Source organism: Amblyomma mixtum, chromosome 5 (assembly GCF_055824585.1).
Source record: "Amblyomma mixtum isolate Tamu chromosome 5, ASM5582458v1, whole genome shotgun sequence".
In the NCBI taxonomy this organism is placed as follows: domain Eukaryota; kingdom Metazoa; phylum Arthropoda; class Arachnida; order Ixodida; family Ixodidae; genus Amblyomma; species Amblyomma mixtum.
The window spans coordinates 8,015,209-8,039,160 of record NC_143016.1 but is presented as its reverse complement, the minus strand read 5'-3'; the positions used below and the strand labels follow the sequence as shown (position 1 = coordinate 8,039,160).

General features: G+C 50.0%; 1 protein-coding gene across 4 annotated transcripts in view; it reads right to left on the bottom strand.

The window, feature by feature from the left end:
• Nucleotides 1–23,952, bottom strand: part of Pgant9 (polypeptide N-acetylgalactosaminyltransferase 9) — a 152,405-nt gene that overhangs the window by 11,230 nt on the left and 117,223 nt on the right. For 3 of the 4 annotated variants that reach the window (XM_089543230.1, XM_089543231.1, XM_089543232.1), the window contains 5 exons: nt 6,719–6,994; nt 3,885–4,234; nt 3,199–3,365; nt 1,637–1,801; nt 617–830 (listed from right to left, as the gene is read on the bottom strand). In XM_089543230.1, the coding sequence (XP_089399356.1) occupies nt 617–830; nt 1,637–1,801; nt 3,199–3,365; nt 3,885–4,234; nt 6,719–6,943 (1,121 nt within the window). In that variant the 5' untranslated portion in view covers nt 6,944–6,994. Of the gene's footprint in view, nt 1–616; nt 831–1,636; nt 1,802–3,198; nt 3,366–3,884; nt 4,235–6,718; nt 6,995–9,804; nt 9,938–23,952 lie in introns of those variants that run through there. The other variant, XM_089543233.1, reaches the window with a different exon arrangement.

Below are 23,952 nucleotides of genomic sequence, written 5' to 3'. Positions count from 1 at the left end.
TTAGGAGTATTACAAACACTGGTGTTGAAAGATAGCACATTATCACTATCAGAAAACAGATCCATATTCTTGATATGAGATTCATGTCAGAAGGAGGTAGGGCATCAACAAAAAAGCTAAGCACTTAAAATGTTGAAAGCCTCGTTCACTCCTCCTTCTGGAGAAAAGTTCACTTACAGTCAGTCTTCACGGGGAAGCCAAAACACCTCAACCCTCTATCTTGTCAGCAGGCACCTGACTAGGCCACTGACTTCACTCTTGACGTCGAAGCACCAAGTGACTCAACGCTAGGCAGCCATGGGCTTCCCTCTACATGTAAAGATGCCCACAAAAGTTTTCTTAACACGTAAATCACTAGAGCATTTATTCCTTGGCAGTACAAGCATGTAGGCATGAACAAAAGGGTGGGCTGTGCACCTTGCTGCACAACCTGCATAGTGTTCCCCCTCAATGACAGGCAGTGACTCCAAGCAGTGAAAAAAATTAAGCTTTTTCTTGACTTCAGTGCTCCTAAAATTTCTGTGGGCAGCTGACACTGACACAACATACAGCCATATTCAGTTGGGCCAGTATAAGTTAAGTGCAAGTGTCCGTTTGCAGGTTAAAATCTACTGACCAGACAGGGTCCCACGAGTGCTTCCTGCGGTGGCGTTCTCGCTCGGGGACAGCATGCCAGCTGAACTGCAGATTCCAGTCAAAGCCACCTACGTTGACCCCTCCAGAGTCCCTGTAGTGGTACTCAAAGGTGCTGTCACTTATCACATCAATCACAGGGCATACAACAGTGGTCGAATTGCGCGCTATCCGATCCAAGAGGGGCTCCAGCCAACCTGCAAGCAAAGCCACAACACATTCAAATCGCAGCCAAGCTAAATGAATAGGTAACTGGGGAGAAGAGAAGTAGTACTGGGCAGATAGGTTGTACTTTGCTTCCCACAGCAGCCCGGAGTTGTCATTCTTCTATTTCACTACAGGACAGGTTCATGATACTAGTGAAGGACTGCGAATACACAGTTGTTCCTGTAGCATTTTGGGAACTGCGACAATTACTGCAGAGTTAGCTACGGCCAAATGTAATGCACATAAATATGCAGAGGCTAATTGTGAACAACAGCCATTTATCGTCAATTGTACTTGCTGGTCAGTTTCACCATAGATCAGTCTCTTAATTGTCTTGCAAGAAAACATTTACCCAATAAGCAGCTGATAGTCACTCAAGACTGAGCCTTCTTACCTGCTTGTAACAATAGCAAGGGCATCTAAAAAATTAAATTCTGAGTGTTCTGAAATACATGCAGAGCATTGGCAGTAAGCACATTTAAGCAAACAGTTCAGCAGGGATCAGAGAAGTGCAAGGAGTTTCACAAAGAAAATATTTGCCTTCCACTTAATTTTTGCCATGTGGCCACAAAGTAAGACTAGTTTAGCTCGTTAAAACAAAGTTAACTGTTGAACAAAATTAATTCCTGAAACAAAATTACCTCTTCTTAACTGTGAAGTTTACTTCTAACGAACTGGGTTAATTTGCTTGGTGGCCACAGAGAGCTACAATTACATGCGAGACAAATTTCCACTTCAGCAAAAAGCAGTGCAGTGTTGCCATTCCAGCGCAGTTCCTTCCCAAAGTTCCACTCACCTTCGGTGCACTCGCAGTGCGAGTCCAGGTAGGTGAGCACGGGAGCCGTGGCAGCTGCAGCGCCAAGAAGCCGAGCCCGGATGAGGCCCTCCCGCTTCTGAGCCCGCACTATCTTCACCTTGGGGAAGTGGGCAACATAGTCCTCCAGCTTCTGCTTCAGGTGTGCTGCACGAGAACGGAAGACGGGGAATTGAGGCCATGCACTTCAGGAGACATGCTTATGTGCAGCACCACATGAAAGCAGGGGGAGCAAATAATGGAAGGTGGGAAACGCACAACAGCAGTTCACAATCAAGAAACATACTTCCATCAAATTGAAGAGGACCGCGCCCCCTTTTCCAATGTTTCTACTGACTGCTGTGTCACTCAAAGAGAATCAAAAAGAATTCTCATAGCCTAACTGTTTGCTTGTACGGGCTCAAATTTTACACATAGGAGGCATTTGGCAGTCAAACTTTGTTGATTTATATTTATGTTTGGGTGGGGTTCGGCCAGAATTAATCATAAATCTCCATCGTCTGCAGTGACAACTAACCAAAACAGCAAGATTTTTCAGCAATGTTGTCAGCGCCATCCCACGCTTATCGGTGGAGCGAGCGCTCTGTTGTCGTGCTATGATAGAAGCTGCGGGGAAGTACAGGAGGAGGAGGGGGGGGTCGCATACAAACAATGTTTTGTGCCCAATACTGGTAAAGTAGTCGATGAATCACTTTCAAACCAAATGCTGAACACCTCCCATCCAGTTTCTCAAGAGCCTCCACTGTAGAGTACTCGTTTCTCCTGCACTCGTTTCTCCTGTGGGCATGAAATACCGGTAAATTTGCTGCGAAAGCTTGCTGTATTGATTCGTTTCTGCTACAGACAATGAGGATTTATAATTAATTCTGACTGAACCAGGTAAGTAACCCCACCCAAATGTAATATAAAACAAAAACTGACCATCAAATGCCGCCTCTATGCAAAAATTCAGCCCAAACAAGCAAGCGGTTAGGCCAAGAGAATTTTTTCTTAATTTTCTCTGAGTGATGCAATGATCAGTAAAACAGCTTGCAAAAATTACCTCTTAAGATGTGAAGGGTGACTCACTACCAAATGAGCAAGAAATTTTTCCTAAAAGAACCAACACTGACCACCCTTTTTTCAGCAATAAAGGCAAAAAAAAATGAATACAGAATGTGAGCCAGACACTTAGTTTTGGGCACAGAGCTAATCCTAGATTTTTTGACAAGAAAGATTGATTCGCCACATCTCCGCTGACTGTGTATACTGCACAATGCAGCGGTGGATAAGTCAGTGATATGCACCTTGTCCATCGGCTCTGATGAGTGTGCCTATAACGCATGCAGATAGTTTATATCAATTTGAGCTACATGACAAAAGCAGAACATGAAAAACATTCTTTACCAAGGTTAAACATTAGTGGTCAATACTGATCTGCTGTGTATAACTGGTTACTGTACTTTATGTAAAACCGAAAATTCACAGAGCATAAGCGGTTGCTTTTAATAACTTCTGTGGGGAGTTGAGTGACGCCATAGCTGAGCCAGATCCAACAAACTCACGCATGTCTGAATAGTCATCCACCAAGATGATTTCATGGAGTAGCTTTGGAGGAGACCGGTCAATAATGCTGTGCACAGTTCTAAGCAGCACACTCCAGGCCTCGTTGTGGAAGCACACGATCACACTAGTTGAGGGAAGGTCTTTGAGGTATCGCTCATCCTTGCACCTGCACGTGACAAACATTCCCAGGAACAACCTTAACAACTTGTTCGAGGCAATACTTTGTCACACTATCTAATACAGTAGCAGCCAAACCACCAATGGTGACAGGTCTGTATAGGGCCCATTGGACCAAGAACTAACAGGAGAAATTCTCAACACAAATAATTTATGTAATTTCATCCTTTTTTCAAGACAGGCAAAACATAAATAATAAATATGACAAGTTCACATAATTCTAACAAAATGAAAACAAAATCTTAGCAAAAAATTGCAAGTACCAACTAGAATGCACCAACAATCTTACAGTGTGCAGAGTTGACAATGGAGAGTGGTTAGCATCAGTAGCGACAGCATAAGGTGAACAACCACCAGGGGAAATAAAAGAAAAATTACCGATTATGCAAGTCTGCCCAGAGAACAAGAGCACATGAAATGTTTATGCTGAAAATTTGGAAAGATGAAAGCCACGCGATTTTGCAAAGTGATTGAAACCAAGTTTCATAGTTGTGCTTGGACCACTTACTCACTGTCCCGAACATCAGGCAATGATCGATGCAAGGAGATCATGTCGCTGATGTATTGGTTGAAGGCATTACGGTCCCAGCCCTGCTTGACCTTCTCTTCCTGCTGCTTGGTCAGACCCTTGAGCACGACAGGCCGGCCCATCTCGCCGGGACCGTCAGGGTTTTGAGGAGGGACCAATACTCCTACGGGGGCTGGTGCATGGTCCACTTCGTTTTTCTCTTCTTCTTTGGACAAGGCCTTCTCCCGATTGGCTCGTCGCCGTGCCAAGGGTGCTACGGGCTGATCGTCTCCGCCATCTTCAGGCTTTTTCGGTAACAGGTCTTGGCCCTGCTTGGCAGGCTCATCAACCTGCATAGCACAGTGCATAACCTTTGGCATTCTAAAGGCACTAAAGCACTTAGCAGTACCTCAACACAGATTGCAGCTAACACTTAAAAAAGTAAACATGAAAAAACTAACACTTAAAAAGCAAAAAGCAACACTTAAAAGCAAAAGCTGACAAGCACCGACTTGTTTAACCAAGTTACAGACATGAGCTGGACACTTAATATGTGATGGCTCGTATGGGTCAGGTGCACAAAGTGGCACGGTCATTAGCACCCCTCATGCCGCTAGTCTGGTGCAACCAAACAGCATTGTCAGCTAGAGATATGGTAGGAGTAAGTTGTGTTAGAAAAATCAGGAAATACATTTCTGAAATTAACTGACAAGCCATTTCCAATATTCCTACAAGTGCATGGTGTTAGCCAGTGTGAATCAGTGACATGCTGCATGAGCACAAAAAAATATGCATAGGACGCCTAGGAATGATCTACAATAAAACCACTGAAACCGACGCAGCTGGCAGGTTTTATGTAGGCTAAAAGTAAAGCACACACCTACTCCAATGAGCTAAACTGCACAAATATCACACAAGCCTTGTGTCACTGTCGGGTCCCCACACCTATAGCCATGCCCCAAATCTCAAAACTGATCTGAGCACTGATGCCTTGGTGAATGCAGTGTTAAAAAAAGAAAATCAGCAGAAGGACTTACAGACTAGGCAAGCATAAGCACTGAACTTCCAACAATACTTTACTTTGAGCTGTGTACAGTCATACAAGGGCTCTGTGAGGCAAAAGTATCATCAACACATGTGAGAAAAGGACAGTTTTTCATCAGACAGTGAAATATGAAAGCCATGCTCATGCAGTCTTGCCCGATCTAGCGATTCATTTAGATTTAACAATTTCACAGGTGACAGGAGTCCTTGCTTTTTCTAGAGACCACAGTGTTAAGTTCCTTTGCCTTGGACAGCGTTTATGTACTGTCAGCACCAAACGAAATGTGAGCAAGAGTACTGAAACTGAAACAGGAACAGCAAAATGAGAGGATTTCAGTTGAGGTAGGCTGAATACTGGTGAACTTAACGTTCACTTCGATGGTGCAAAGACATTTGTATGGAAAAGTTAATGAACCTGCCCCCCACTGCATTTCTTCTCCAACAGCTAATATACTTGTATTATTTTGTTTGCGTTGCAGTTATCCTATTTGTGTTTCATTTGAAGCTGATGACACCTGTGAGCCACTCAAAATATTCAAGTGTTGTTTGTGTACTTGTCTAGTCTATTCATCAATTGCCATATATTTTGCACTGCATTCACCATGGTATGTTGTACCAAAGTGTGCTATTCAGCGCCTTAGTCTTGAGGTTTAGACCTACAATTAATTTTTGTTTTCATTTTCTTTCTTCTCCTGAGCTTTAATTTGCAATTGTGCATCTTAAAGCAATGATTTTGTGAACCAACTGTCCCTGAATTAAGCATTACAAACGTTGTTTAATGAATTACATGACATGAAATCGTCTGACATGAAATCATAACAATGTATGAAAATGATCATATTACCGTATTTTCCGGTGTATAAGACGCACCCCTGTATAAGACGCACATGCCTTATATGCAGGCTGTCATTGAAAAAGTTGGTATACAAGACGCACCCGTGTATAAGACGCACCCCAATTTAGCCAGTTAGGCTAGTGAGGCTTTATTAAACACGCTTGCATGACTATCACGAAATTCACCGTATCGGTGAGAAATTCCTAAGCAAACGCTAAGTGATCGAAAAAGGCAACACTCACGCCATACCCGCCCACGTTTTAGAAAAAAAGAAAGAACGAAAGAGCTCTCCCATATGTCCATAACAACATTTTATTTCTACTTAAAACCTTCGAAGTCTTCATCTTCGAATGTGCTATCAAAAAGTTTGCCCATTTCTGGAGGCAACGCGGCTGACACATTCTCTTCTCACTACTTACACGGAGCAAAGAAAGTTGCAAAGGTTGGCTAAAAAAGAACGCCCGCTTGTCCTGACAATGGCGAGAAGCGTGTTTGCCGCCATCTTTTGGCATTTCACATTACTTTTGCTTGGGGCCTCCGAAACGGTGCGTGTTTGTGATCCAGGAAGTCGTCATCCCCGTCGTTTCATGATAAAGTTCAATTTAAAAAAGTGGCTCATGGCGGTCCACGAATTGAAGTATTAACTGTGTTACAACCGCGTCATTGGTAGTGAAATTTTTTCGGTGAAAAAAACTTGAACAAGAGCCTGAGTAATTTCTGAACTCGCAAAAAAAGGAAAAATTAGCGTATAAGACGCACCCTTGTATAGGATGCATCAACAAGATTTCTGAAAAAAAGCCGCGTCTTATACACCGGAAAATACGGTACTCTTTTTGTGTTATGTCCTACCATTCTAACAGGGGCCTCACAGCTCACATATTAATAAATAAAAAATGATCATAAAAAACGACACGCTTGCAAGCAGTACATGTATGGCCATTACATCAGAGCCCACCTGTGGTGCTGGCTGTGGCCTGCGCTGCTCCTCTAGCTGCTGCTTTTGTTGCTGTGGCTGTCCCCCCTGCTGCTGCTGGGCTCCTCCTGGCTCATAGGCCACCCGGCTAGCAGGTGTCTGGACCCGGTCCGTGTAGGTGAGTAGCAGCGTGATGACGAGCCAGGTGACCGGCACAACGAGCAGGACCTTGACCACAAGGCCACGCCGCCGTGGGAACAGCCACATGACGGCGGCCGCGACTGGGGCCCACTACCACGACCACCTTGGGGTGCCGGCCTGATAAAAGACAAGAAGAGGCCCACTCAACGAGGCGGCAAAAATGCACCACCAATTGTGGCGTCCACTTGTACTGCCAGTTTTTGGCTCCTTTCAGGGCATCAAACAAAGCCAGGCCACCAGTGTCACCTCGTGTTGCTTTGAGGGCCTTAAAACTTCTTTCTCATAAGAACTGTTTCGTTATGTCAGTAGATAACCTCAACCACAAGTATTTTACGCCAGGCAGGATACGCTCACAACAGGTGAGCAGAAGTAGCTAATAACATGACCGACCACCAGGCAACCACAATACTCATAAAATTTTAGCTACTGCTGCCAACACTGTGCATCACAAAAAAAAAAGCTGCCCACGCTGCTGGGCTTGTTGGTTCATTACTCAAAAAACAGGAGCAGCAGCACAAATCAAAGGCAAGGATGCAAAGACAAAGACAGGACATGCAGAGAGTTTAAACATTACCTGTCAAATACCAATTCTGGAGAAGCATCAAGAAAAAAAAATTGTGAATTTGTACAGGTGTTTTATATCAAAATATAACGAAAAAAATTGCATTACTGGCACATTAAAGACCCCCGTGCAAAAGTGAACAAGCCCTATATCTGGTCTGTTAATCAAACACTGTTGGTTAAGCTTGTGTTTAGCAGATGATAGCCTTAGTCGCTTATGTGTCATAAAACAACACACAAAGCACTGTTGGAAGTTAGTGTAGGTACTGTCATCTTTTCTGTGCCCTTGCCTTCAGTTCATACTACTACTCTTGTTTCCTGAAGAAGAAAATTTTACATATCACATAATAAATGGCAGCTCAGAAATTCGTAATCAGATTAGTTGTGAACAGTATTGTGCACTGCCGTGACGAACTTGTCAAGTAATATGGCCAGTTGTACGTTTATGGAAAGAAACTTCCCCTACCCTGTGACAGGAAATTTGCTGCTTTAGATGTGGCATTTAATGCATGCATCTTTACGAGATCTTCTCTTGTTCATATAAATTACTTCAATGTGGACATTTTCTTTAAACAAGGTCCCTGTGATATCAACATAAAGGAGGAACTGGTGAACAGTTCTGGGTATCACTGAAAAACAACGTAGTGACAGCAATGAATGGACATACAGATGTGACCTGAAGAAGGCCTGCACATTATGTGACACAGGTTGCCATAGAAATTTTACACACCTGTGATACAGTAAATATATAGCAACATCAGGAAGTTTTTATAGAACGCACTGTGCACTCAGTTTTGTGTTACTGCTTTGTAGCTCATTTTAAGCTTATGTAAAGCGTTTGCAAAACGTTGGGAGGCTTGTACGTTAAATCCTAGGCCTTTTTATGTAATAGTGGAGTAAGCTTTGAGGACATGTCTTGTTGCTGTTCACCTGCAAAGAACATGTGCCACATTCGGTGCGCTGTCTCTAAATGCCTTTGCAGTAAGACGCCGACATCTTAACTCCGTGTACAGCTGCAACGGAAAAAGATTAGCACAAGTTACTCATGACCGGAGCGGAAAAATTGCGAGACGCGGCGCTATTGTAGCCGTATGCGCAGAGAGCGAGAGTGCCTGGCACATTCCACTTTCCAAAGTGGGGGTGGCCGACAGAAAGCAGCCCATCCGAAAGCAGGCACTGCCACATGTTACTTTTGACAGTGCATCCTCAACATATTTTTAAAGGAAAACGGTGATAAAGATAACGTTGCTCGCCACGCTAGCGCAAAAAAGTAAATAAAACGAGATTATGGGCTTAGTCGCCTTAGCACATGGTTAGGCTGATAAGACATCTACAGGCCTTCGTTTAAAATGTTGAATTTCTGATGGGCGAATGTCTAGGTGGGCTGCTTTCTGCCGGCCACCCCCGCTTTAGGAAATGGAATGTTCCTGGCACTCTCGCTATCGGCGCACTTGGCATTAATAGCGCCGCGTGTCGCGATTTTTTAGCTCCGGTCATGATTCACTTGTGCCATTCTTTTTCCGTTGCAGCTGTACAACCAGTAACTACACCATTTCCTTTTTATTTAGTCTCGGATAAGAGCATAAAGAAGTTCTCGCACGAAGAATTATTTCAAGGACCGCATGGACACCGTCAAAGCATATCCAAGAAATCGCGCTCGAAGCTCTCACGTTGAAGCAAACGAACAGAAGGGGAGTAATAAATTTCGCCACCCACGAGCGCGAGCGTCAAGGCATGTACAGCAGCGCTTTCCCGAAGACCATGTGACCGAACAGGCATGCCGCGAGGCAATCTTCGTTGTTCCTCGGGCACGTCGCTCATTACGCAGCGCGTCAGCCGCCAGCCCTGAGGGAGGCAACACACGTTTCCAGTTCATCACGACGGCCGCGCCGCCATCAACAACACATGCCCGACGCGCAAGCGGCATCGCACAAGGGCGAAGGAGCGGGCAGAAGAGGTACGACTGCGGGTCGGGAGGCGGCAAATTCCAGCCCGGCAATAGAACCCTTCCGCCAGGTCTCCCCGGCGTTTGATCAACAACAATGCGCATTGACTAAGCAGCATAATTAAATCGGAGTTCATCCAGGTTCTCCGCACAACGTGCCGTTTTCTTTCTGAGACGCTGAAGAAAAAGAAAAAACGGGGAGCGGTGCGGCTCGGTGGGCGTTCTAACTGCGAGCGTTGAGGACAGCCAATAGTCGCAGTACGTGCCGCACTTGCGATAAGACACCCAAACGTACTGGTTTCCCACCAGCCTTCTAAACTGCGGCTGCTACGGCGCAGGGTACAGGTACCGACGCGAGTGCAACAAACCTTGTCAAGCGTGCAGGTCAAAGCACACAGGGGCGATCTCGGACTGTGCCCACCTTTTCCAGGCACCAAGCAACGGAACGATTCGGAAGTATCCGTCTCGAAGACCGCTCGTCGCACTCTCAGAGACCGCGCTTTAGTCAAAAAGCGGGCCGTCGGACACCGGCATGAACGAGAACCGAAGAAGCACGGCGTCCCACTTCGTTGTCTTCTACAAGGACGCCAGCGCCCCCATCCCGGTGCCACGCGGACAACGGGGAATGGTGCAGACCGTCACAAATGCGCTCGACGTTGGGAACCGAAGTTCAAATGACGACTTCGACCTGAGTTCCACTTAGTGGGGCAAAGGCTGACGAACGCTAGACATACATAACAGTTGTCGAAATGCACGGCGGACGCCTGCGCCCCAACAATCGCTTGAAGACGACGACGAAAACGATATTCCCAAAAACGCGGCAAATTCTTGGGTACCACCGGAAAGGTTCGACACTAGAAGACACGCAAGATCCAAAAGAATCATTCTTTCACGCAGCAGTCCGTACCGTGCACCCCACAACTTTATAAGGATTGAAGTGGGAAGATAAAGTGGGAATTACTAGCTGGCGCGCTCGCACAGACAGACTGTTAGCACTGGCGCAATTAATGGTTCTGAGCAACAGAAAGGCACAATAACTGCCTCATTCAGTGGACACCTCAATTGCGCCGTTAAAAACGAAATTTCACAGCGAGAGCTCTACTCCTCGCGGGTACAACTTCCGATTTCGTTGTGGATGAGACAATGACCTTCAATGCCTCACAAGGTCAAACCGAGCTTAACTGCGTGGTGGCATATGGCCCAAGCTATGGTAGTATGACCACGTGATCATATGACTATGACCACTGGGTACCTAACCTTGACACTTGATTTGAGACAGTGGAGACCATGCTTAAGAGAGCTTTTGCACGTATGACTAGGTTCAAGGCAGGTTCAACCGCAGCCATTTTTTTTGGCTGCGTGTTTTCTCCTTTGTGATGATGCGTACGATGTTAGTATACTGCATGCACCCCCACGCGTTCGCCTACAACAGCTAAATAATTTATAATCAAACTTTTCCCCTCATATGTTTCGGTTTCAACAGCCGATCAGTGGTTATGACGTCAAAAGCCAGTCAGGTCGCGTGAAGAATGAAAAAAAGAAACTGCGAAATAATCACTGCTTTGTCACTTTAGTCCCCTAAAACGTTATAACCAGCTTGGCTCAAGAGCCGGAATCACAACGAGTGAAGAAGCAGCGACCATATTGTAATTGTCTCCATGCCTCACTTGACCTTTACCGACCTTTGACGTCATAGCCATCACTCGGTTGCTGAAACCGAAACAGGCGAGAGAGGAAATTTAAGTACAGATTATTTACCGGTCGTTGGTGAATAAATACCACGCGGTGATCCATGTATACTCACATCTTACGAATGGCTGGTGGTTTAGCGTTGCTAAGCCCGAAATGTACGAAAGCACGGTTTTTTGCAGGTGGACACCATCGCTACGTAAACCTCAAGGCGCGACTGACGTGTCCACTGACCTAGGGAGCCAGTTATGCGCCTTTCCTTTCCTTGAAATCAACGAAGTCCAAACCTTCCGATGGTTCTGAGAAAGCGAAAGGCGCATGACTGGCTAAAATGAGGTGCCCAGTGAGCCACTTGCTACAGAGGCTTCACACAGACGCATCGCTAAAACCCGGGGAGTGCGGGAAGAAGTGTTCTCGCACTAAAAACGCGTTCGCACTCGCATTTTGGGTTAGTGGGAAAGCTATACGCGCACCACCCGCCACAATTCCCGAGAATATGCCGTACCCTAAGACAGGCGCACAGTGACAACGGGCCTACCTGTACTGCAATCTGCTGCGTTCCTTGGAAGACGCCGGGGAAGGTGGTACATACCTGCTGCTTGCCAGGTCCGCCGGTGGCCCGGCGTTTCTATATATCTATTGAGCGCGCCGAAGCACCACCACCATCGCGTAGCGCACTCGCTTTGCACTGCATGCTGGCTTACGGCGAACTATTCATACGCAAGACGCAGACACAGCGGTGGCTGCGCATATATGCATACATCAGAAAACATTTTTCCCTCTTAAGAGTGTAGGAGCATAGACGGAGGGACACCACATCCTCGCAACTGCGAGGCGCCGGCTTCTGCCGACTTCTACTCGGCATGGTATCTTCGGTCTATATATTGTCACGTTGTAGTGACGGCAGTCCAGCGGTCAGGAAGACACCAGAAATACTTGCAAACGAAGCTCTCTATTTGGGCTGACTTGCGCCCGCAAAAGAACTGACTCACTCGGTGGCGGCGTAAGCAACAAGCGTGCTCGTCAATCGTCGAACTACGAATGTCCGCCGCTCGCGGCATCGCTCAATTTAAAGCCGGCAAGGAAACTTCCAGATAACAGGACAAGATCATCTACAGTAATCTGGAAAAACCTAGATGCAGCCTTTGATGGCTACGATCAATCGAGATTAGTCTGGTCGTTTCTCGCGTCACGAACAAAAGTGATAACAACCCTTTCCTGCAGCCTTGAGGGTGAACGAACAAACACTACAATGATACGCGGCATTACCCCCCTCCCAAAGAAGCATCGTCTCGATGCTTTAAAATGAAAATAAACACGGAGAATGCTAACTTCGAGTCCTTTAGCGTTCATAATAAGGTTTAGGGCAGAGGTAAAAGCTTCAAGTCTGGCCGTGTCGTCGTCGGTGTCGTCGTAGTTGTCGTCGTAGTTGTCGTCGTAGTTGTCGTCGTCGTCGTTGGGGTCGTCGTCGTCGTTGGGGTCGTCGTCGTCGTTGGGGTCGTCGTCGTCGTTGGGGTCGTCGTCGTCGTTGGGGTCGTCGTCGTCGTTGGGGTCGTCGTCGTCGTTGGGGTCGTCGTCGTCATCGTAGGGGTCGTCGTCGTCATCGTAGGGGTCGTCGTCGTCATCGTAGGGGTCGTCGTCGTCATCGTAGGGGTCGTCGTAGTTGAGGCATAGTCTTGTGTTTTCGTTGATGGAGGGTCTTAGTTCTTGCGCTCATAAGCAACCTCCCCTCCAGAGGCTGCTTTATTCGGTTTAACCTTCGGGGCCTGGGGGAGCGTCCACGCACTGCGTAGCCTCGGCTAGGAGGTACAAAGCGCGGCGACGAAGGCGACGGGGAACGTGATAGGCGGTTGGGCGGTGAGCATTCTTCCCGACGCAAAAACTCCTCGATTTCCGCTGGTCGCTGGCCGGGTCGGGGTTGGTGGCACCCGGGGCTGCTGAATAATGATTGGAGTCGTCGCCTGGGGAAAGCTCATGGTTGGCGTTGCTACTTGCTTTCGCTTCCGGGTAGGGTCCGGCAAAGTCCCGAACTCAGGTGCGTCCCCTAGCAGACGTCGGCTTGCGCGGTGAACTGGACTCAGGTCCTGCAGTAGATGACTCAAAGGGCTGGCGTCACGACTTGTAGGGGGTGTCCGGAACATGGGAGGCTACCCCGCACCTCCACCAGATGTCACGTTGTAGTGACGGCAGTCCAGCGGTCAGGAAGACACCAGAAATACTTGCAAACGAAGCTCTCTATTTGGGCTGACTTGCGCCCGCAAAAGAACTGACTCACTCGGTGGCGGCGTAAGCAACAAGCGTGCTCGTCAATCGTCGAACTACGAATGTCCGCCGCTCGCGGCATCGCTCAATTTAAAGCCGGCAAGGAAACTTCCAGATAACAGGACAAGATCATCTACAGTAATCTGGAAAAACCTAGATGCAGCCTTTGATGGCTACGATCAATCGAGATTAGTCTGGTCGTTTCTCGCGTCACGAACAAAAGTGATAACAACCCTTTCCTGCAGCCTTGAGGGTGAACGAACAAACACTACAATGATACGCGGCAATATTACGCGGCGCGCATTACCCACACCAAATACAATCCGCACAATTATCACGTTGGCAAACAAAGCACATATGATCTCGAAAAAGGAGCACCGAGACAGAGAGTAACCAACTTTGAACGCTTCGGCCGTAGAGAAGCCTCGAAGGTGCAGCGAATCAACCGATTGTGGCATGTTTCCGTGTCCTGTGGACAGGTGCCTTTTACAGCTCTCTGCATTTTACAGCTTGTACAGCCACTGGTGTGTAATTATACGCAGGAAAACCCCCGCCGCGTTACAGCAAGGTTCAGAACTGCACGCCAGCGGCTACACCGAAGACAGACAGTGGGCGAAGCAGCACGCGGCCGCCTGAAGGTGCGCCGGCTGCCGAAGGGAGGCAGGCAGCCTCACCAAGCTTGACCGCTGTATACCTTCGCCTCTCCGCGCGTCACCGGCTACGTCTCCGCAGTGGTATCTACGCGCACGCTGTACATATATAGGTCGAACGAGGCTGCGAGACGACGACAGGGCGGGAAACCAAGACGCGGGGGCATATGCACTCATGAACACGGTGAGTCGGCCAGGCGCGCACACAGGGGGGGGCTTCGTGCGACCCTGTTTCTGTGCGGCCTGTCGCAGCGGACGCGGCATTCCTTGTCCGAGACAAAAGACAGTTTTAGCTGTGCGTCCGCAAGGGCTTAGCGTACGCAAGGAGCTTGCGGGGACCGTAGTGCGCATGCGCAGAACGCAAGCGCGATCCGTGCGTCTTGCGGACGTACGCAAGCCAGCGGACTTTGCGTTGCGTTGCTTGCGTGGCTTGCGTGGTTAACGTTGGCAACATGGCGGCGCCCTGCACGCCCGCTTCGGACCAAATACTGCATCGCCGCTGCATTTTTCGACGCGATAGCTCGCTCTAAACGGTTGTATTCACTTTTATTTTGTGCATTCTCTCCCCTCCGTAACGATACATGTGACAAATAGTCATCGTTTTTTAGATAAATCCAAGAATTTCTTGCTGTTAAGCCTATCTACGGCGTACACTGTAGTCATAGCAACGACCTGCGGTAAAGTACTTCTCTAGCTTTGCGCTAGAATTTATATTTTCATTTGATTCAATTGATTTACATTAAAAAAGAAACAAAGCCTTCGAATACAACCACCACTGCCATTAATAAAAGAGGAAAAAGTTTCCTCAGCACACAGTTCAGAAGCTTTGACTTGCTGTCGCTAGATGGCGCCACTGTATCATACGCTTTCCGGGCGCTACGCTAGCCACTCCCAACTAAAACTGTCGTTGCCAGGACGGGTGGCACGGCGCGCAAGGTGCGCCCGTAGCGTACGCACAGCTTTTGCGGACGCACAGCTAAAACTGTCTAAAGATGGTGCGGCCGACACGGAGCGTGCCCGCGTGCGAAGGCCGCCGCTCCCAATCTGCCAGCGAGACAAGCACGACCGACTACATGGGACGCGCCCGCGAGGACGCCGCACGCCGGATGCGCCGATGGTTCGTGACGCAGTCGTGACCACATGGTGGCCCGCCACTGCGGTCAGCTGACGGCCCCGCTCAACGCGGCGAGCTTTCGCGCAGTCGCCCCTACATTTCACTCCCACTCGGGGCCCGTACCTTAGAGGGGAGGACGGATGGCTTAATTGTGGCGGGTGGTTTGAGCATCCGCCTCGCGTGCGTGCGGGAGGTGCTGGGTTCGATTCCTGCCGTGTTGCCGGGTACCCACTGGTTTTGTAATGGGCTCAAGCTCTTGCCCCGGCTTGGTGCTCTGCTTTTTCCCTGGGGATGAAATGCTTGGGAAAAAGGGTCTTTGACCAAACCTTTGAAGCGTGGCGGTAACAGGTGCCACCACTCTCGTCTTCTCTCTTTTGTCGAATCTTCTTATTGCCAGAATCCAGTAGTAGCCGAATGTGAGACAATAGGGCCATTTTTTTACCTACACTGGCTACACTAGTGTAGCCAATTAAGCAAACAAGGGAAGGGGAATGAGGGGCTCGTTATAAATATGACAGAAGCCAACAGCCACAGAAACCAAGGGGCACAGGGGAATTTTTTTTATTAATTTTATTTATTTTGTGGTGTTGATCAATTTAGAATATTACTGAATATGCTATCGCTTAAAGCTAATTGATTAGAAAAGCAGAAGAAAAAACAACCACGTGCCGCCGGTGGGATCCGAACCCACGACCTCCGAATTACGCGTCCGGTGCTCTACCCCTGAGCTACGGCGACGGCTGTCAAACCTGCTGCTTTCGGGGGTATTTATGTTTACACGTAACCTAACCTTGAGAGTGTTCATCAGCGCCACCCACGTTCCCACCGGCGGCACGTGGTTGTTTTTTCTTCTGCTTTTCTAATCAATTAGCTTTAAGCGATAGCATGATCAACACCACAAAATAAATAAAATTAATTTTAAAAAAATTCCCCTGTGCCCCTTGGTTTCTGTGTCTGTTGGCTTCTGTCATAGTGTAGCCAATGTATACTGATTTTATAAAACACTTGCTACACCAGTGTAGCCAGTGTAGGTAAAAAAAATGGCCCTAGTGTCGTCAGTTTGGCTTCTGCCAGGATGTGGACATTTGGATCAGGGATTGGGAACTCGCGAGAAGTGCCACATGTGATCCTGTGGACTAGGCAGGCTTCGTAGAGGGTGAATACGCATGGGGATGAGGGCAAACGGTCTAGAAGCTCTTGCCCGATATTTCATTACTATTCCACACACACACACACACAAAAACAGCCCTCTTCCTTTGAACGAAATTCTTGAATAAGACGGGTAGCGTAAATCCATGATGCATACGGAGGGCCCCCAATTAGATACTAGGTACATGGCATGCAGTGGTAACCACGATGAGCTATTTCGTGACAACATTCAGCACTTTCCTCGAAGGGCCAGAATACGGCTCTAGCAATTACCAAGTCAAGATCGCCACCGCGGGCCATCCGCAGATCAATTAGAGCATCATATGCTTTCAAAGGTCGAGAAAGAGAAGGTAAGGAACAATTTGCATGACAACAGACTGGTCACCGGCAGAAGTCTTCCAGCCAGCTGCTCCGCGTACTCGGAAACGAGGGCGGTGCTGAGACGCGTGTTGACCGACGGGCACTAATTCTGAGAGCAACGCAGGTCCAGCGCACGACAAACTCGCATGAAAGCTCGGCCACGATTGTCTGCCGGCGTGCAGACTGGGACAAAGGACGGTAATAGGGGCGGAACGGAACGGTCGTTCGATGGCGCATACACAATGGGCCGACGCGAAGCGCGCGCAGTATTTTGGCTGCAGCCCGTACGAAGTCACAGCTGGCTTCCGCACCGCCTATCGAGAGAGTCACCATGGTGGAAGGCTTCGAGGCGGGGGCAGACAGACTCTGCCATTTAATTTCCACCGGGTGGAATGCATGAAATCTTTGCGCGCACCCATACATATTCTCGCATTTCGCCGTCATAAAATGTTCTTAACATTCCTAAAAACATTCGTTACTAACATTTCGGATCAAATGGCCCTCCAGAAAGGCCTTAACCCCGCTCCTGGAATGGTGCGACGCTAAACGCTCGTCTCGATTCATCGTCGACAACCTGTGCAGTTGCTAATCATCTGTAGTAACTCATCTGTCCGGTATAGAAGAGCTCGGGCATTCCTATGAGCGGCTTCGTTTTCTCCTGGCGGTTCCAGGTGACCGGGGACGAAGGCCTGGCTGGGTGGATGCTTAGTAAGCAGTGGCAGCCCCAGCTTGTGAATCAACCACTTATTGAGGTTGCGACAGGCGTTCTGCGAGTCCGCGAGGGCAACGGCTTCGTGATTGGAAGCTATAGTTAAGACAATAGCCATCACCAACGTGGCAGCAATGTAAGAGCGAGGGTATCTTTAGATGGGCTGCGCGTTTTTAGATGCTGTAACGGCATATACGTCGAGGCAATGAATTGTATTGTTACTGATAGATACGGAACCCAATCCTTATGCAATACCCGCTGAAGGGGTCTTTAAGGTAACTAAAGCGAAGCTCCCACACCGCTTCCTTTCACCCTCTGTTCTTTAGGTCAGCCGCAGATGGCCGAGCCCTCGTCACGCGCCGTCTCGGCCGAGCGATATTGTCACCTCAGACCACGTGTAGCGCTCTAAGTATGCAAGTATACAGCCGCTCGGCGATGTTGAGAGACTCCTCCTCCGCCGCCGGCGACCTCGAGCTATCGAAAATTGCACCCGAGGCCTCTAGGGCGCTATATAGGGGTCGCATACAGGTGCCGCACAGCACAGGAACTTTCGAGAAACAGCACAGCTATAGAGAGCCTCATCTACACTTCTCTCAGCAGGAGCAGAGCCTACACCCCCCGACGCCCACAAAACGAACGGCGACGCTCGCGGAAGTCTCTCCAAGCGGCGGCAAGTGTGTCGCTTCGCGCAACATGCTATCGTGGACGCGTGCACATCGGGACGCAAATGCATGCGACCTTCAGCCGTCGCCCCCAAAAAGCGAGCGAGTATAGACGAGCCCATAAGCATAACAACGGGGCAGGCAGCGCACACTAACGAGACGTGACCGCGCGTCCAGAGGAAACGGGGGCCTGCCGGCGACCTACGAGCACACCGGGAGGCCATCGACGACGGCTGTGCACACACAAGCAACAAAACGGGGGCCAGCAGCTCCCAATGGCGGCACGCTGTCCGCTGCGCATTGACAGGCGCATTTCGCGGAATGTCCCTGGACGCGCGGCCCGCGTACACATTTGACTTCCGATGAACTGGGCGCAGCTGCTACGGCTTCCAAAGCAGCGGCGGCGGCGGCGGCGGCGTGACGGTCAACGCGTATTCCTACGCGGAATCTGTGACGTAACGCGTACCAAATGACTTTTCTTTCTTTTTTTCTTCACTCTGATATGTTTGAGTGAGCGCATTTTCAATGGAGTTTTTCGAGTGATCGACAACTGCGTTGGCACGCGTCGATCGTAATTAGAAAGACATCTCCCTTTCTTGCGCGGTAGGTTCTTTAGGATAACAAAAACAGACAAGTTTGCTTTTCTCAACACTTTGGAAGCCAACAACGTTATACTGTACAAAGAGTGCCGGTAACGCCGCCAGACACGTACATATGCCGGTAAACAGCACAACATCCACACTCGCCGAGTGCTTTTTGAAACATGTCACGCAACCGTGAGTGTATCCACTGCTGCAACTCAACCGCGCGCCTCTGAGAGCAGCACTAGGCGAGCGATCGGGACGAGACGGCCGGGAACCCCGTGCGCGCCGGAGCGCAGCCGGGGTGGAGGGACAAGGTGCAAGCAACGCGGGGCGCCCAAGGCTGCACAGCTAGCGAGGCCGCGCGGAGTGCTTGCGCACGGACGCGCGGAGGAGTAACGGGGTCGAGGCGACGGGCGCGCGCCAGTCACGCAGCCCATGGCGCTTGCCGCCGCCGACGACACCCGTAACACGACTCCTAACCCTAACACTTTACCAAACCTCTCCACCAACCTACACTTTCAAAGAGCAGACATATAATCCCACCATTTCTGCGCCCGAACATGCGTGCGTGTACTACAGTCGCGCTCAATGTAACCCGCGACGCGGTGACTACATCATATTCTGAACTTGGCGACAGCGTGACGCAATGCGACAAACAAGCGGAGACACAGTACGGAAGCCATTCCTTTCTGTTATCAGAGAGACGCGCCGCTTATTCTGGGCACCTCAAAGCGCACAGCGCTCCTAAATTGAGACTGAGCGTCCTACACACCACATCTGTTGTGGTTACAATCACCGCGGCTTGTATGCAGTTCCTGACCCCCCCTCCTCTCTCTCTCTCTCCTTTCTGGCTGTCCCCTCACCTCTTTCATCGCATTTCTCCAGCCCGCCTACTATCAATCTTTTCCAGCTGCCCCACCTCAGGTGCTTCCAGTAGCGATGGCAGATGCCGGTGTTAGCAAATATATTTCCCTTCCTTTTACCATAATTTTTAAATAAACCACTACTACTACGTATACTATCATCACAAGAGCAAAATGAAACGCACATGAATGGGACGAAACGTTGGCAAGACTTCAAGCGTGTACTCGAGTCCGTGAAGCGACACCGACGGGCTGTTGCTGAGCGCGTGCCAAGGCTTCGTACCGAAACGCAAGATCTCAGCTAAACGCAGAAAAGCGAGCCTCTGCTGCGGTTTGTGCGAAGTGTTGGCGCTCCGTTCGGGTCAGACAGGCGCCGCTCGTGCGGTATTGCAGCCATTCCGGTTCTAGCAGGTGTCCGCCAATGAGAGCATGTAGCAATTCGAAAGCGATGCTTTCCACACACACGCCCGGCGCGAGCGAGCCCCGAACGGGCAGGGAGGGAGGGAGGGAGGCACCCCGTGCTGAAATCCCGAAGCTCTTTCCGAGTGAAAGGCAAACAAGCGGGACGCACACGCGCAGTTTCATCCTGGAAATAGGGCGCATTCGGACAAGCCATCTCATCTCTGCAAACAGCGAGCGACGAAGGCGCGAAAATGCGTCGCCAAACCAAGGTCCGCTCTATCCGCCGCTGAAATCGATGGCCTCGTGTAGCGCAAAGCCCGAGTGTTGTGACGCGCGTCACCAATAGCACCGCAGGGACACTTCGTGCAGGGTATACGCAGTCAACAATATCTTAAAAAAAAAAAAAAACATTAAGAAGCCAATAAAAAACATGTTGTCCCATTGGTAAACCTCCTGAAGGAAATACCCAGCAAACCGCCGCAGAGAGCTACGTCTACACAGGAGAAAGTGAAAGATGGACATTAAGGGACGCAAGAGAAGCATAATTCGCACCTGCTTCGTCTTGCACCACAGCGCGAGTGGCGTGGCTTAAGATGCCGCAACCGTCCAGCAAGACTGCGCGCGCATTTGCGCAGCTTCAGTCACAGCGGTAGTGGAAAGGTATTGAGTCCAGCTAATGACCGGAATTTCCTCCCCTCGATTCCTTGCTCGTTCCCAGACATCTATATCGCAGCTACAACACACACACACATACACACACCAGAGGAATGCGACGAAAACTGGTCCTATAAGAGCTAATAAGAGTTAAAAAAAAAAAACACGACTCTTTGTACAACCTAGCTAAGAAGAGCAGCGGTAGATGGCTGTACTACCGTTCCTTGGAAGCTGCCGAGGAAAGTAAGTGAACGTTCAGCTAGCTCAGTCGTGCAGTATCGCCGTCTAGCCGTGAACTCCGGTAAACTATCACTTTCATATTGAACATTGCGCCATCACCTCGTCATAAGATTGCGAAACGCAGAGTCCGCACTGCACGCGCCTCGAAGGACCAGGTAGCCATATGGCCTTGCGGAGGCGGCGCAGGAGAACGCGAGAAACCATTTCGTGCCGTATGCTCAGGCGTCAGTCGCTCCTACTGCTCCAGTGGCACTGGCAACGTAAAGCAGCTGCCTGAGTCGGTCTTGTAGAACAATCTTGATTAATTCACCAACGGCAGACGTAGCTTCAGTTCCCTACTATAACGCATAAGTAAGGGAGAGTGGGGTGGGGGGCAGCTACTATGCTTTACGCTGAAGGCAATCATATATACTGACGAGAAGGGCAGAGACAGGAGCTGCGACACACTCTGCGACTAATACGGCCATCTCGACATCCATAAGGGAAGTTACAACTGTTGGCCCTATAAGTGGCAACCCATCTAAAAAACGACCGAGATGCGCGCACCCCCGCACACAGCAACGACGCGCTCCCAGAAACAATTAGACGACGGAAAAATGATGACGGTATGCTGTTTTGCTACCTCTCTCTTCGCCTCTCGCTCGAACGCACGAACTCGGAAACGACCGAAGCGCAACTGCTTCGCGACGTGGCAGAGGTAGCGCTTTCGCGAGGACGTAGGTATGGCTTCGCCGCACGACGGCGCAGGCAGCGGGTGAAGCCTGCTTTCCGGTTGCTCGGAGCTGCTCATGTAGTACGAGCTGCTGTGTTCGCGGGGGAGAAAGGAAAGCGGGCCGCACCTGCAACGGGAAGCGCTCCGGATGTATGCGCTGTGCACGGCCGGGCGGCGTAATCTGTCGGCGCTCGGCAGCGGAGCGTTTTGCGCAACGCTCCATTATCGCGGCGCAGGAGCCAGCCGCTCCCTCATATCCCGCCTAAAGCGGCTCAAGGTAAGCAGAGAGAGAGCAGAGGCAGAAGAAGAAGAAGAAGAAGAAGAAAAGGAAAGCGCAGAAGAAGACCAAGAGCCCAGACGTGGGAGAACGATGCACCGCGCAGCGGCGGTGTCGACGACTTACGTAGCAAAAACATCGCCGCTAATTAGGCCCCACGACGGAGGGGAGAGGCTTCGTAACCGAGCGCTCTGTGGCGCAACGGGGACGATCTCGACGAACGTAGGTGCACGGAGTGGAAGGACAGACATCGGGCTGACGTTGAAGCAAGATACCAACCCCAAGAGTTCCGACGCAGTAACGAACACGCCGAGCGAAATATCTTGCTCTTCCCGAGGGCGCGGTGTGATGAAGACGACTCTGCCGACTCGTCACGTTCATGTTCGCAGCTGGTACAACTCCGAACGATGACAGTTAAAGGAGAGCGGACAGGCGGCATAAATACAAGCAGCGCCGAAAACCGTCGCTCACTAAGCATCGAGCCGACAAGCTGAGAGTAGAGAGAAACAGCTGACAGCTTTTTTTCGTGTACTGTGAAGACGGGCGGTCGCAGTAAACATGAGCGCAGCTGCTGCAGATCCTCACCGCTTAGTCGACGTTCTGCCCGAAACGAAACGAACAACCCGGGCCGCACACCACGTGCCACAGCGGTGCACCGACGTAAAGCTGCAGTCCGAAAGTATGAGGAGGAGCGCAGAGCTGGTGACGCAAAGACGTTCCGTGCGAACGATTAGACTCGCGCAACTGCACTTCAGTCCCGACGATTCGAACTCGACGGGCACCGGGAATTTGTTCTAATTCTGTGGAGTTCAAATTAATAGGGGGCCCCACGGCGCTGTCATTGTAATACGCGCGAACTTGAATAGGCGTCAATCGGGGAACCTCAAAGTGACAGTTCGTATAAACCGAAAACTCGAATCAAGCGAGTTACAACGAACAAGACTGGTCCAACGTTTAGGGAAATCCCCCAAGGTGGAGTAGATTTGTAATAAGGGAGTAATTTCTCACTAGCATCCACCCAAGCACAGCCACATGACTACAAAGAAGCCGTGTGTAGCCGTACGGCTGCGCTTGGGTGGATGCCAGTTAGTAATTATTCCCTCATTACAAATCTACTCCACCTTGGGGGATTCTCCTAAACATTGGACCAACACTGCTCTCACTCCCGGTTATTGATCGATTCGCTTTCGCCCTGCCACAAGCTTGCCGTCCCGGTTAGCTCACTTGGTAGAGCGACTGCTCCGGTGAAGCGGTGGTCCCGGGTTCGAACCCCGAACCAGGACGAATTTCTCTTTAACTACGAAGTTTCTGAGAAAGCTGTATATAGCTTTCCTCTGTAGCCTCGGGTGCGCTCGGGTGGATGTTAATGAGTGATTACTCCCTTATTACAAAGAACAAGATTGCAGCTGCACACCTGTAACACCCAGTACCTCGCCGCGCACATTCGCAATGGATTTCTCGGGGGAAGCAAACCCCTTGAGAAGCCCTCGGAGACGATCGACGTCACTCCCCGTCCGTCACCGCTCAGCACCGGTTCGTTCCGCAATGACGCACGTGGTCTTTCCCAAGAAGCTCGCCGTCATTATGCGTTTCCTGCGCACGTCGCGAAGCGAAAGCATCGCAGTGGCGAGAAAAAAACGAGTGCGCGCCGCGTATACGTGCGAGAGCACCCACACGCACACGCGACTTGCAGATCGCGCACGGCGCCGTGTCACTGCCAAGGGCCACCGCGTCGCACGCGCTCTTGCGGCGGCGAACGAACTGATGCCACGCCGGCGGGTACACGAGTGTGGAAATTCACGCGTACGTGCACGAAAGGCGAGCCGGGCGGCGCCCGAAGGCCGGGAATGCATGATTTCGCGAGACGACCGCGTCTGAAGAAACGCTGTAGCTGACACAGTCACCGCCGCCCCATGTACACTATACTACGCGCCTGCACTGCGATGTGAGCATTGCGACAGGCTGCTCTCGGCTCAGCCACAGTTACCACGGGGCAAGGAATAAACAAAAAGAACATAAACCAACGAAGACCGTGAAAGCCTCTCGCTGCGGATCTCGGGATGTACGCAACATTCGCGGTGCATCGCTTGCGAACATCGCGGGAGAGCTGGGCCACACTCACAAAAATCCGCGGTATAAAAAAAAAATACAACTGCTTAAAGAAAAACAAAAACAAAAGCGCATATCTCACAGCTATGCATCAACGGCACGGCTTAGACATGATCGCCCATGCTGCGCGCGT